The sequence below is a fragment of the Stegostoma tigrinum genome, chromosome 40, assembly GCF_030684315.1.
Source record: "Stegostoma tigrinum isolate sSteTig4 chromosome 40, sSteTig4.hap1, whole genome shotgun sequence".
NCBI classification, from domain to species: domain Eukaryota; kingdom Metazoa; phylum Chordata; class Chondrichthyes; order Orectolobiformes; family Stegostomatidae; genus Stegostoma; species Stegostoma tigrinum.
Window position 1 is genome coordinate 6,202,203 of NC_081393.1, and position 14,204 is coordinate 6,216,406.

At 47.1% G+C, this 14,204-nt stretch overlaps 1 protein-coding gene across 1 annotated transcript in view; it reads left to right on the forward strand.

Annotated features, from left to right (window-relative positions):
• Positions 1-14,204, forward strand: part of LOC125447911 (anthrax toxin receptor 1-like) — a 149,793-nt gene that overhangs the window by 58,929 nt on the left and 76,660 nt on the right. The window contains exons 11-12 of the mRNA XM_048522695.2: positions 6,739-6,808; positions 13,781-13,859. Of these exons, the coding sequence (XP_048378652.1) occupies positions 6,739-6,808; positions 13,781-13,859 (149 nt within the window). The remainder of the gene's footprint in view (positions 1-6,738; positions 6,809-13,780; positions 13,860-14,204) is intronic.

Consider the following 14,204-nt stretch of genomic DNA (forward strand, 5'->3'; position numbering starts at 1 on the left):
AATGAGCTAAACTTTGTGAAAGGGAAAAAAATTTGTGGCAGATCGGATCTGTTGCTTGGGACCAAATGAAACAGGACCAGTGATAAAGGCTGAAGGAGGAGGAGGCGCTGATGATAGAACACCCTCCTTCACCTTCCCCCAAGGGCAGCCAACTGGACAGGTTTCATCAACAACTGAGACTAAACTCTGATCCCATTCGGCACCCATCTGCTGCATGCAGACATTATCCTCCCAACAACTCCTGCAACACCGCCCCCTTAACTCTTCCTGGCTCTAGTGCAATTGGAGAACAGCAAAAGCGCTGATCCCAGTTGAACCAGAGGCTATGGAATTCAAGGGGTTACACTGATACTCATGATGTGTGTCATTGACGGAGTTACGTTTGTTCTGGAATCCTTCCATTTATGCATCTCTAATTCTAGTCCCCTGAGTGCTCCCTTCTTGTTCTATTATCCACTGCTGGGACTACAGTTGCCTGGGCCCTGAGTTCTGAAATTCCTTCTGTAAACCTTTCCAATTTTATCCACTGTGAAAGCACTGCTGTTTGACTGAATACCTCCTAAGGCAGCCTCATATTTTATCATGTTTTTATAACACTCCTGCATGTGCCTTGGGGCATGTGTGTATGCTGGAGTTGTTGAGGGTTTTAATATGTTAAGTTCACTGGAAGCTATCAAGGGCTCTTCATAGCTGACTATGTTGTGAATTTGGGAAGTTCCATGTTTATTTTGATGAAAGAGATGATGATGTAAATGGTGTTTGTAGTGATTTTGACAATATACTCAATGATTATGGTGAAATACCTTGTGGTTCGTGTGGATGTTATGGATGATTCTGACAAGGTGTGATGACATAAGTATATAAGTATATAAGTATAAGACATAAGTATATAAGTATATAAGTATAGGGGGAGCAGCCCCAAGTCGTGGTCCGCATTGGCACCAACGACATTGGTAGGACGAGAGACGGGGATTTAAGGCAGAAATTCAGGGAGCTAGGATGGAAGCTGAGAGCTAGGACGAACAGAGTTGTTGTCTCTGGTTTGTTGTCCGTGCCACGTGCTAGTGAGGTGAGGAATAGGGAGACAGAGGAGTTGAACACGTGGCTACAGGGATGGTGCAGGAGGGAGGGTTTTGGATTCTTGGATAACTGGGGCTCTTTCTGGGGTGGGTGGGACCTCTACAAGCAAGATGGTCTTCACCTGAACCAGAGGGGTACCGATATCCTGGGGGGGATATTTGCTAAGGCTGTTCGGGTGGGTTTAAACTAATTCAGCAGGGGGATGGGGACGAAAGTTGTAGTTCGACTATAGAAAAGGTTGAGAGTAGGGTGGTCCGAAATAAAGTTTCAGGGAAGCAAGATGGCACCAGCAAGCAAGAAGTTGGATTGAAGTGTGTCTACTTCAATGCCAGGAGCATCGAGATTAAGGTGGGTGAACTTGCAGCATGGGTTAGCACCTGGGACTTCGATGTTGTGGCCATTTCGGAGACATGAATAGAGCAGGGACAGGAATGGTTGTTGCAGGTTCCGGGATTTAGATGTTTCAGTAAGAACAGAGAAGATGGTAAAAGGGGTGGAGGTGTAGCATTGTTGGTCAAGGACAGTATTACAGTTGCAGAAAGGATGTTTGGGGACTCGTCAACTGAGGTAGTATGGGCTGAGGTTAGAAACAGGAAAGGAGGGGTCACCCTGTTGGGAGTTTTCTATAGGCCTCCGAATAGTTCCAGAGATGTAGAAGAAAGGATAGCAAAGATGATTCTCGATAGGAGTGAGAGAGACAGGGTAGTTGTCATGGAGGACTTCAACTTTCCAGATATTGACTGGGAACACTATAGTTCGAGTACTATAGATGGGTCAGTTTTTGTACAGTGTGTGCAGGAGGGCTTCCTGACACAGTATGTAGATAGGCCAACAAGGGGCGAAGCCACATTAGATTTGGTACTGGGTAATGAGCCCGGACAGGTGTTAGATTTGGAAGTAGGTGAGCACTTTGGTGATAGCGATCACAATTCTGTTATGTTTACTTTAGTGATGGAAAGGGATAGGTGTATGCCACTGGGCAAGGGTTACAGCTGGGGGAAAGGCAATTACGATGAGATTAGGCAAGATTTAGGGAGCATAGAATGGGGAAGGAAACTGCAGGGGATGGGCACATTAGAAATGTGGAGCTTATTCAAGGAAGAGCTCCTGTGTGTCCTAGATAAGTATGTACCTGTCAGGCACGGAGGAAGCTGTAGAGTGCAGGAGCCGTGGTTTACGAAGGAGGTAGAATCTCTGGTCAAGAGGAAGAAGAAGGCTTATGTTAGGATGAGATGTGAAGGCTCAGTTAGGGCACTTGAGGGCTACGAGGTTGCCAGGAAAGACCTAAAGAGAGAGCTCAGAAGAACCAGGAGGAGACAAGAGAAGTTGTTGGCGGATAGGATCAGGGTAAACCCTAAGGCTTTCTTTAGGTATTTAAGGAATAAAAGAATGACGAAAGTAACATTAGGGCCAATCAAGGATAGTAGTGGTAAGTTGTGTGTGGAGTCAGAGGAGATAGGGGAAGCGCTAAATGAATATTTTTCGACAGTATTCACTCTAGAAAACGACAATGTTGTCGAGGTGAATACTGAGATATAGGCTACTAGACTAGGTGGGATTGAGGTTCACACGGAAGAGGTATTAGAAATCCTGCAGAGGGTGAAGATAGATAAGTCCCCTGGGCCAGATGGCATTTATCCTCGAATCCTCTGGGAAGCCAGGGAGGAGATTGCCGAGCCTTTGGCATTGATCTTTAACACGTCATTGTCTTCAGGAATAGTGCCAGATGACTGGAGGATAGCAAATGTGGTTCCCCTGTTCAAGAAGGGGAGTAGAGACAACCCTGGTAATTATAGACCAGTGAGCCTTACCTCAGTTGTTGGTAAAGTGTTGGAAAAGGTTACAAGGGATAAGATTTATACTCATCTAGAAAAGAATAAATTGATTAGCGATAGTCAGCACGGTTTTGTGAAGGGAAGGTCGTGCCTCACAAACCTTATTGAGTTCTTTGAGAAGGTGACCAAACAGGTAGATGAGAGTAAACCAGTTGATGTGGTGTATATGGATTTCAGCAAGGCATTCGATAAGGTTCCCCACAATAGGCTATTGTACAAAATGCGGAGGAGTGGAATTGTGGGAGATATAGCAGTTTGGGTCGGAAATTGGCTTGCTGAAAGAAGACAGAGGGTGGTAGTTGATGGGAAATGTTCATCCTGGAGACCAGTTACTAGTGGTGTACTGCAAGGGTCGGTGTTGGGTCCACTGCTGTTTGTCATTTTTATAAATGACCTGGATGAGGGCATAGAAGGATGGGTCAGTAAATTTGCAGACGACACTAAGGTCGGTGGAGTTGTGGATAGTGACGAAGGATGCTGTAGGTTGCAGAGAGACATAGATAAGCTACAGAGCTGGGCTGAGAGGTGGCAAATGGAGTTTAATGCAGACAAGTGTGAGGTGATGCACTTTGGTAGGAGTAACCGGAAGGCAAAGTACAGGGCTAATGGTACGATTCTTAGCAGTGTAGATGAGCAGAGAGATCTTGGTGTCCATGTACACAGATCCTTGAAAGTTGCCACCCAGGTTGACAGGGCTGTTAAGAAGGCATACAGTGTTTTAGCTTTTATTAATAGAGGGATCGAGTTCCGGAACCAAGAGGTTATGGTGAAGCTGTACAAAACTCTGGTGCAGCTGCACTTAGAGTATTGTGTACAGTTCTGGTCACCGCATTATAAGAAGGATGTGGAAGCTTTGGAAAGGGTGCAGAGGAGATTTACGAGGATGTTGCCTGGTATGGAGGGAAGGTCTTACGAGGAAAGGCTGAGGGACTTGAGGCTGTTTTCGTTAGAGAGAAGAAGGTTGAGAGGTGACTTAATTGAAATATATAAGATAATCAGAGGGTTAGATAGGGTGGATAGGGAGAGCCTTTTTCCTAGGATGGTGACGGCGAGCACGAGGGGGCATAGCTTTAAATTGAGGGGTGAAAGATATAGGACAGATGTCAGAGGTAGTTTCTTTACTCAGAGAGTAGTAAGGGAATGGAACGCTTTACCTGCAACGGTAGTAGATTCGCCAACTTTAGGTACATTTAAGTCATCATTGGACAAGCATATGGACGTACATGGCATAGTGTAGGTTAGAAGGGCTTCAGATTGGTATGACAGGTTGGCACAACATCGAGGCCCGAAGGGCCTGTACTGTGCTGTAATGTAATGTTCTTTGTTCTATATATTATATAAGTAATGCAGATGATGAATTTGATGATACTTATGGTGACGCATGTTGTCACTGTAGAGATTTTGATGATACAGATAGTGAGCTGGATCTTATGTATGATAGGGTGATAATTATATATGTGGATATACATTTGACTGGAATCTTGTGGCACTGGGATGACAACTCACAAGGGAGCATGTCTTGATGAATTACAAGTGACCCACTGAGAATCCTGGAGAGGTTCCCTCACCCACAGGTGACATCCTTGACTATCGAGAGCTGGACCTTCACCTTGAGTTGAAAAGCCAATAAAACATTGCACCTCACTGGAGGAAGGGGCTTGTGATGTATCAAACCAAATTCAAGACTCAATGCATGAATAAGGCAGTGACATAGAATGGAGCAGAATCTGAAATGAACTCTCACTCAGATCCCAATGGAATTAGCCTTCCATGAGGTGAACATTTTCTCCCAGAAACTCCTCCAACAATGGAATCATATTGGAATTCTGGGGGAGAATTGTCTGGAAGCTTAAAAAGAAAACCCAATGACTGGTGCCAAAAGGAGCAGTTTTCCTGCTTTGCAGAGGCATTGGGGGGGGCGGGGTGGGGCACGGGTGGGTGTGTTATGCCATCTGGAGTGATTGGGATGAGGTCAGCCAGGCTGACCTCATAGAACCTGAGTTCCCTGATTGGACCAGATTAACAGCCCCAATCAGGGAACCCTGGCTGACAAAGAGAAACAGGGGTGTTTGGGGTTCTGTTTACTCTGAGAGCTGTCTCTGAGTGAGCTGGATTAGTGTCAAGGAGTCTCCATGTGTAAATAAAGGGTGAGTTGGTGATGGGATACCGGCCTGTGTGGAGCGGTATCACTCTCCAGTGATGATATCCTGCTCAGTAGATTACAAGAGGTGCAGGTATCATTGAACAGCTACAGTGAGATACAGTTGAGCCGATGACATTTTCAGACAAGCAGTGACCCTCAGCTGCTTTCCTGTACACGATCCCAGGGATGCAACATGACCTGGGATCCCCATGCCCTATCACCAGCCTCGGATGTTCCCAGCTCAGGTGGGTGCCAAGTAGTTCTTCCTCTGCTCTCATTTTCCATTCCTCCCACGAGCCACACTGTGAACTCCATCCTGATTCTGAAGGGACGCCCGACTTGACACCAAGTAGGAGTGAGATTGAAACTTTATTTAATGTGGAGACACAGATGGGCAGGGAGAGAGAACCTTCTTTCAAGTCTTCACTTTGGCTGAATTCCAACCTGGGTCACAGAAGATGAACAAGGGCCATTGCTGTGACCCTCTGGTAACAGACTGTGCTGTTGGCACCTCCTTTGGCATTACCACCCAGGATTGTGAAGCGAGCCATGATCTTGCAGCATTACCATGCTAACAGATGAAGCTGTGCCCCCAGAACAGAGGTGGAACCTGCGCTTTGGTATCTCTAAAGCGTGGGACATGATCACAAAAGTAGCTGTCTTAACCTCCAGCCCATCTCCAAAGTGTCATTGATGCATCTGGGAAAGGACCACAGTTAAATTCCTGGCTCGCTCATGCCGTGTGTGTGGCAGGAAACGGAACATTAATTGCCGGAGGGAATGGGACTGTCTTAAAACAACATCGGGATCAGAAGGGAAATTTTCAACATTAACGTTCATTTAACTGGTGCTGGAAGCAAAATCAAACATCGAAAATGTGCTTCTCTTCTCCGGAACATAGCACAACAGACACCGAGATATGTGAAGAGATATTTCAGGATTCAATTAAAATCTTGATCAAAGAGGATAATTCGTGTTTCACCAAGAGGAAGGAAAGACACAGAGGTTTAGGGAGAATATTTTAGAGCTTAGAGCCAGCACCTCAAGTCATAGCATCTGATGTTGGGGCAAATAGAAATGAGGTTTCACAGCAAGAGGCTAAGAACTGGAAGAGCGCAGTGATGATGGCTGATTGAAGGAGGTGACTGAGATAGGGAGGGATGTAGATATGGTGGAATATGAAGGCACAGATGAGAATTTGAAATTTGAGACACTAACTTCAGAGCAGAGCTGATCCTGGGCATTCCAGGCAAAGACCAGCAGCTAAGGTTAGTTGTTAGCAGCGATGGCAGGAGAGCATATTGCACCATTTAGATGAGGTCTGAGGACATTCAGTCCCCAGGGTGGAAATGAAATTCTGCGAGAAAAATCAAACTGAAGGCAGCCGACCCAGTGGGCTGCCTAAACGATCTCTCACTAGGAACGTTACGGCCAGTATGTTCAGAGTAAAGGGTCATTTAGGGATGCAATGAATAACTGCAGGAGAGTGGAGAGTTCTTTTTAGCACAGGAAGTGAGCAGCAAAAAGCAGTTACAGTCTTGTGTGTGGAGAGGCACTGACGAAAATATTTTCACCACATAGGTAGCTCATAGCTTGTGTAACAGCAAGAGTGTGTGAATTTCCAAAATGGCCTCAATTGTATCTGTTTCTCTTTTTGCACCCCCTCTCTGTGTCTTGCAGCTAAGAAGCCGTTAGTGGTTGAAGACACCTATTTGCTCTGTCCTGCACCAGTGCTACAGGAAGTCGATGGGTATGTTGAGATTTTCTATTTACGTCCCGAACCGCACCCGCACCTCCAAATGTCTGGCAGCCTGAATTGATGCCAATGGCCAGGCACAGTGTTATGAAGCTGAGCACATCTGAGTGACTGAATGCATCTCTCAGTGAAACACCACTGCCAGAGATATGAAGTCACAGCTTATTGTCTGAAATTTGAACTTCTGTTGTGATGCGGGTGAGACTTCAAGGTTTAGCAGCCTACCTCGATAAGCAACGTTAAATCTTTGTACCGCCAAGTTACTGCTGGAAAGCAGTGCAGAGGCCAAGGTGAAGAGAAACAAAATGGAAGAGAATACAAGATGTCGAGCTGGGGGAACACAGCAGGCCAGGCAGCATCAGAAGAGCAGGAAAAGCTGACGTTTCAGGTCTTCAGAATAATCTTCCTGAAGGTTCGTTTTTCTGAAGAAGGGTCCAGACCCGAAACGTCTACTTTGCTGCTCCTCCGATGCTGCCTGGCCTGCTGTATTCATCCAGCCCCACACCTTGTTATCCCAAACTCCAGCATCAGCTGTTCCTACTATATCCGACAATAAGAAAGACTTTTGTTGCGTATCGTGCTTTGCACGGGGCCTATGCTACATCTAAGGTGGATGTGCAGTAGAGGATAATGGAGGAACAAATGATGGACTGATATGGCCTTAGAAAACCAGTAGTTGGCTGTGGCTGGTATCCAGCCCAAGCCTCTGTGTTTTTTAAACTCTGTATGCTCTAAAGACTGACAAAAGCTGCTCAAGGCCAGTGAGGCAATAAACACAAACTGGAGAAAGCATTTTCCAGAAGCTCTCAACCAGAATATCAATGTTAACTTCGAAACCAGATCTCCCAGAGATCCCATGCAAGGTGACACGGGAGAACCTCTCAGTGTTACTGAAGAAGTGACCACCGAACGCCTCAAGTGGCTTCTAATGTCACTGTTGCTGGGTAAGTGACGTGCCAGGAATTAGTGCACGGCAAGCTTCCACAAGAGTCAGTTCAGTATATTCTCGCAGTGTTGGTCCGTGGAAGGGGGAGAGCTCCAGTGTTCTCCTTCAAAGCACTCCACCAAGACCTTTCACACCCCAGGCCCCACCCCGGGCAGCAAAGCAAGGAACCATGGCTCATAAATGTCTCACTGTGTGGTCGAGACCTCCGACAGTGCAGCACCCCCTCAGCAGTGCAGTGGAGGCTCCCCTGGAACCTCTGGAGTTCAGACACCGGAATGGGACCTACCCCCAGATCCGTGAGATTCAGGTCACAGATTCTACCCCTAAAGTGCTGCGCTCTGCCACCTCAATGGGTGGGTGGGGAGAGACTTGGCGAGTGAACCAATTCAGTTCAAAGCACCAGGAGCTGAAGGACAGCTATGATAGGAAGATGTCGGGTATGCAGGGTAGTCTGGTCGTAGTAGGATAACAGGTTGGCGCAACATTGTGGGCCTGTACTGTGCTGTACTGCTCTATGTTTTTTTGTTCTATGTCCAAACCCTCATGGCAATGAGTGCCCCAGAAAGGTGCAATGTCAGGTGCCCCCTCAAATTCAGAACTCAGCAAGGCATCGAGGTTGGGATAGTGAGGGACATTCAAGGGACAGGAAAGAGCCGGTGGGGCTGAGAATCTTTGCATCAGTTTTTTCGAAAAGCTAATCTGGTGTCAGTCCACGCAGTCAGGAGACTGTACTTGAGTTAAGTTCAACTGAATCCGGGCTTTTTCATCCCCACAATCATGTTTATTTCTTCATTTGGTTCGCGGGGTGTCTGCCCAGGTCAGCATTTATTGCATGCCCCTAACAGCCCTGGAACATGGTAGCTAAGAGACAACCACACCTGGAGTTACATGTAGGCCAGATAAGGGAAGGACAGCAGAACAAGGAAGTGAGCATTTTGACAACAGTCAGTTATCTGGTCACCAGTACGTTCTTTTGTTAATTCCAGATCTTGTTTGTGATTGTTGAATTCAAATTTCACCGTCCAGTGTGGTGCAATTTCCCCAGACTGTGAATTGAGGCTTCGGACATTAGCACTATGTTAGTAACCTTCCCTCCCGTGACTCCCTCCAAAAGCAGATAGATTTCCACGAGAAGTCAGTCAACAAAGTTTCCCCCAATCAGCTGCCTGACCGAGGGGGGTTCGCTGTGAGGACTGTCTGAATGAATCAGGTCAGTATTCTCTGCAATTTAGAAGGATGAGAGGCAATCTCATTGAAATACACATGTTTCTGAAGATAGAAGATAGACCCTGGTGGCAAAAGGCTGCAGATCTGCCAGGGAGAAACAGAGTCCGGAATGACTCCATAAAATCCCTGCAGTGTGGAAGTAGGCCATTCAAGACCACACTGACCATCCAAAGAGCATCCCACCCAGACCTAACCCCCCCTACAAACTGACCTTGATCATGCTTCCCTGGACACTGGGACAATTTAGCACGGCCGATTCACCTAACTGGCACATCTTTGGATTGTGGGAGGAGACTAGAGCACCCAGAGGAAACCCACACAGACACAGAGAACATGCAAACTCCACACAGTTACCTGACGCTGAAATTGAACCTTGGTCCCTGACAGTATGAGGCGGAAGTGCTAACCACAGAGCCACCACGTCTTTAGGGTCCTGCAGAAGAGGCCGACTGCACTTGAAATGTTGTCTGTTTCTGTCTCCCTAGATGATACCAGACTTGTTGAGTTAGACACAGGGTTTAGCGCCCCCTGGCTGGAGAATTGAGGTTTGATGGGCGGGAAAGGGCGAAGAGATGTCAGAGACGAAACAGCAATGGGGATCTGACTCCAGACTTCTCTGCAATATGCTGCCCTCTCAAACAGCCCAAGAGGCACTTTATTGTAGACAAGGAGGCATCTTAAAACCATGCCCACCGAAACGCTCACAGGGGCACTTGTGACAGGCAAGAAATGCTGGCCCTCCCAACGGCTTCTGATGCCAGCATTCCAATGCAATGGAAAACCAATGCAGCTTTCAGGAGGATGTAGATACAGGGCCTGACATCTCTATGCTGAATATCTGGGCACAGTTGTATCGGAATTGGTTCAGTGGCAGGCTGTGACAGGAGCAGAACTGGTGGACTAATTATATCTCAGCCAGTCTCCTTGGTGTACGGCCCAGCAGTGAGGGTCCAGCCTGCTCCTCCATGATGTCTTCCGGATCTAATTTCCCCACCGTACACATCTCATTCAGGAGGTGGAGAAGCCTCGCGTCCCAAGGCAGTGAAGGAAGTTTGGATTTGAAGGCCAGCTGTCAGTCGTCCTGACCTTGAACCCTCTCTCGACTGCCACAGGAAACCTCAGCGTGCCCACGTGGCGAGGGAATCTGTTGGCCCATCCATGTGACTCCAGGCCCAAGTGGTCAACTCTTGACTGCCCCTTTCACTCCATTAAAGGGGCAAATAGAGGAGGCGATGGCCAAGTGGTATTATCATTGAACTGTTAATCTAGAGATCCAGGTAATGTTCTGGGGTTCGAATCCAGGTGGTGGAGTTTGGACTCAGTAAAAAAAATCTGGAATTAAGAGTTTAATGATGACCATGAAGCCATTACCAATTATTAGGTCATTAAAAAAAAACTCATCTGGTCCAGTAGTATCTTTTAAGGAAGAAAGTTTGCTATCCCCACCTGGTCCGGTCTAAATGTGACTCCAGGCCCACAGCGATGTGGCTTACGCCCAACTGCCCTCTGGGTGATTAAGGATGGGCAAGAAATGCTGCGTAGCCAGTGGCAATGCCATCCCACGAATGAATAAGGAAACATTGGGGAGCGGGGGCGCGGGATAGGCAGCAAACACTAACATTGCTGGTGACGACCAGCTCCCGAGAGGGAAAGGAGAAGACCCTGCCTCAAATCACATTGACTAGGACTGTCCTGCTTCTCTCCCGTCTCCACACTCACCCCAAGGTCCTTCCAAAGAGCTTTCAGTTCTGCGTGCCTTGGTGCACGATGAACCGGCCACCCCCCCCACAACCCAACATATCCCTGAAACAGCACCACCCGCGCCACCACCCGCACCCCCCCCCCTCCCAACCCCACACACCCAACCCCGTGGACAATTATCCCCTAAGGGCCGCTCACGAAGCTGCACCCAGACAAGCGAGGGCAATGGGCCGGCTGTTTAGGACCAGGTTTGGGTTGATGGTGGGTCACTGACTCTCCCCCCCACCCCCACCTCAAAGTGACCTCAGTCGGAAGCAGGAGATCTACAGGCTGGGTGTGTGCGTGTGTGCGTGTGTGTGCGCACGCGCGCGTGTGTGTGTACGTGTGTGTACATGGAAATTTGAGAGTGTGTGTGTGTATGCATGTATATATTAGTGTGCATGTGTCTGTATCTGTGTGTATGCATGCGTGTCTCTGTGTGTATGTTTGTACATGTATATATTTGTGTGTGTGTGTGTGTGTGTGTGTGTGTGTGTGTGTGTGTGTGTGTATGTAAGAGAGACAGAGTGTGCACATGTATATGTGCAAATGTGAGTGTGAATGTGTGTGTGTTTCCAGGTTCAGACTTGGCAGAGATTTAACCTTTCCTATATTTCCATATCAATTCCATTGAAATGGAGCCAGGTACAAGCTTCCAAGCTGAGGGTGTGGGTCCCAGTGGAGGGGATTCACAGAACTTGGAGTTCAGGTGGAAGGGATGGTTTTCTGAGTGAGTGAGTAAGTGATACTCTGGCGTTTGGTGTTTTGTGTTTTGTATCGATCAAACGGCTTCAATAATGACCCAAAGATCTGGCATGACTGGAGATGGGCTGCCAGATTTTGTTTTTCCTTTCTGAACTTAAAATGGAACAACTGGCATTTGCAAGAGGAAAGTTCCACTGAGACAACTGTTCACTCGCTGGGAGGCTTAGGGAAAAAATACACGCCTTCTTGATTGAAGGATTTATTTTCTCCCCCCCCAAGTCTCCTCTTGTGAAGGGCTTGCCTTCTCAGACATCCTTCGCCCTGAAGAGGAAGGGTCTGGAAATTTCCTTAGACATATGCAAAAGAAGTTAGTGTTCCGCAAGTGAATCTCTTCACCACTTATTCATGCGATAGGTGCGTCACTGGTAGTTTCTGACCCATCCCTAATTGCCCCCTGGGGCAGTTGGTCACATTGCTGCTAGTTGGTCATACTGACTTGGAAATGTGGGAGAGAGAGTCAGAACTGCGATCACTGGTGCTCTGTGATGCTAACCAGCCCACACCATGCAGAATCAGCATCAAAATGAAAATCTCCCTGCACCCCCCCCCCCCTCCCCGGCCGCACCCCAGAACCAGCCCAGCTAGTACCCGCCTCCCTAACCATTCCTCCCACCTCAAGTCCAACCCCCATCTTCTACCCACTAACCTCATCCCGCCTCTTTGACCTGTCCGTCCTCCCTGGACGGACCTATCCTCTCCCTAACTCCCCCATCTACATTCACTTTTACTGGCTTCAATCCGCCCCTTTGACCTGTCTGTCTCCTATCTTCTCCTTTATCCATCTTATATCCGCTTCCCCCTGTCTCCCTATTTGTTTCATAACCCCCTACCCCTCCCCCATTTCTGAGGAAGAGTCTCGACCTGAAACATCAGCTTTCCTGTTCCTCTGATGCTGCTTGCCCTGCTGTTTTCATACAGCTTCACACGGTGTTATCTCAGGTTCTCCAGCATCGGCAGTTCCTTCTATCTCAGAATCAGTGTGCAGCTGGGTTGGGACAGGGCGTTGGAGGCGGAACACTGGCGAGGAAGTCTGACCCTTTCTGTTCACAAGGTATTGATGCCTTCATGACAGGCTCCTGTCTAATTTCTCGCCCTTCCACCAGCCTTCATCTGTAATTGCAATAAGTTCTCAAGGGATGGCTAAGAAAATTTGACCTCAATTTGTTCAAAACATTCCATCAATTCTAAACTGTCTGCTCCAATTGCACAGACCTTACCACTTAGGAATTTCACTGGAAAGTTGACGACCATGGATTCAGTTACTGTATTGAAACTCTTGGGTTACACTCCAGGCTCTGACTGACTCCCAGGTAGCTATAATTCTATACAGAAACTACCCTAATCCCATCATTTATGTTCCAGTCTGTAATTCACTCTCAGGTATCTGTTATTCTATATATAAACCAACCTGAACCCCTCGATTAGATTCTAGTCTAGTGTGTGTGTGTGACTGCATATGTTCGTGTGCATGTGTTACTGTGTTTGTTACTCTGTGTGTGTGTGTGTGTGTGTGTGTGTGTGTGTGTGTATACATGTTAGTGTGTGTGTATCTGTGTGTGTGTCTGTATATGTTAGTGTGTATGTTACTGTGTATGTTACTGTATGTGTGTGTTACTGCCTGCGTGTTATTGTGTATGTTACTGTGTGTGTGTGTGTGTGTGTGTGTGTGTGTGTGTGTGTGTGTGTGTCTGTATATGTTAGTGTGTATGTATGTTACTGTGTGTGTGCTTGTGTGCGTGTATGTGTGTGTGTATGTGTGTGCACGCGTGTAGGCTTTGCTCTCACAGATCGTGCTGAGAAGATCCCAATAATAGAACAGAGTGCTCTTCCACATTCATTTGAGTCAGCACTCCCATCACAACTTGTTGTACTCTAAGGAAAACATCGGAAAATGACGACTCTCTTGGTTTGTGCTCAGCTCAATGCCAGATTATGATCCTGTGGGGCGACCCTGTGGTGTTTCACCGAAAGCTGGATGCAGTAGTTCAGCTCTTCAATCTGTTAGGAGATAGGAGTGTTTTAATCACTGTCACAATCTGAAGCTCACTCTGAATCGTTATTATCTTTTCAGGCGTGCAAAGAAATCCAGGACTGTTTTACATCTAGTTTCAATTCTTTATGTCCCCACTTTATCTGTAATAATCACAGCAATTGATTGCACATCACAAACTGCGGGGGCTTTTGAAGTGATCTGAATAATTCCAAGAACACTTTCATTTCCTCAGGAATTTGTTTCTCTCTCGGTTAGAGTGAGAGTCTAATGTAAAAATGTGTTTGTCTTTTTGCAGAGCGGTCTTCCTGCAGGTCAGTATGAATGAGGGTCTGAGTTTCATCTCCAGCTTCGTCACCATCACAACAGTCCACTGTGTGAGTAAAAGCAAAATAACCTGTCGGTATTTATTGTCTGTGGAGAGATGAAATCGTGGCATTTTTCTCTTCCTCATCCAATCTATCAGGGGCACAATGATCCAAAATCAATCTGTTCACTGACCTTAACCTTGGCCACGACTTCCAAGTTAAATCCCCCTCCCTCCCAACTCTCCCAAATAACAACCTGTCCCCTTTTGAATCTATGCGACATTGAAGAATTCTCTTGGATTGTTATGATCTCAGCTGAAGCAAATAGTGGACAAGTCAGATTTCAGAGCGCACCCTGGTGAGACAGATCAGCAGTCTGATTTGTGCATTTGGTAACTAGTTGTTCATCACCAA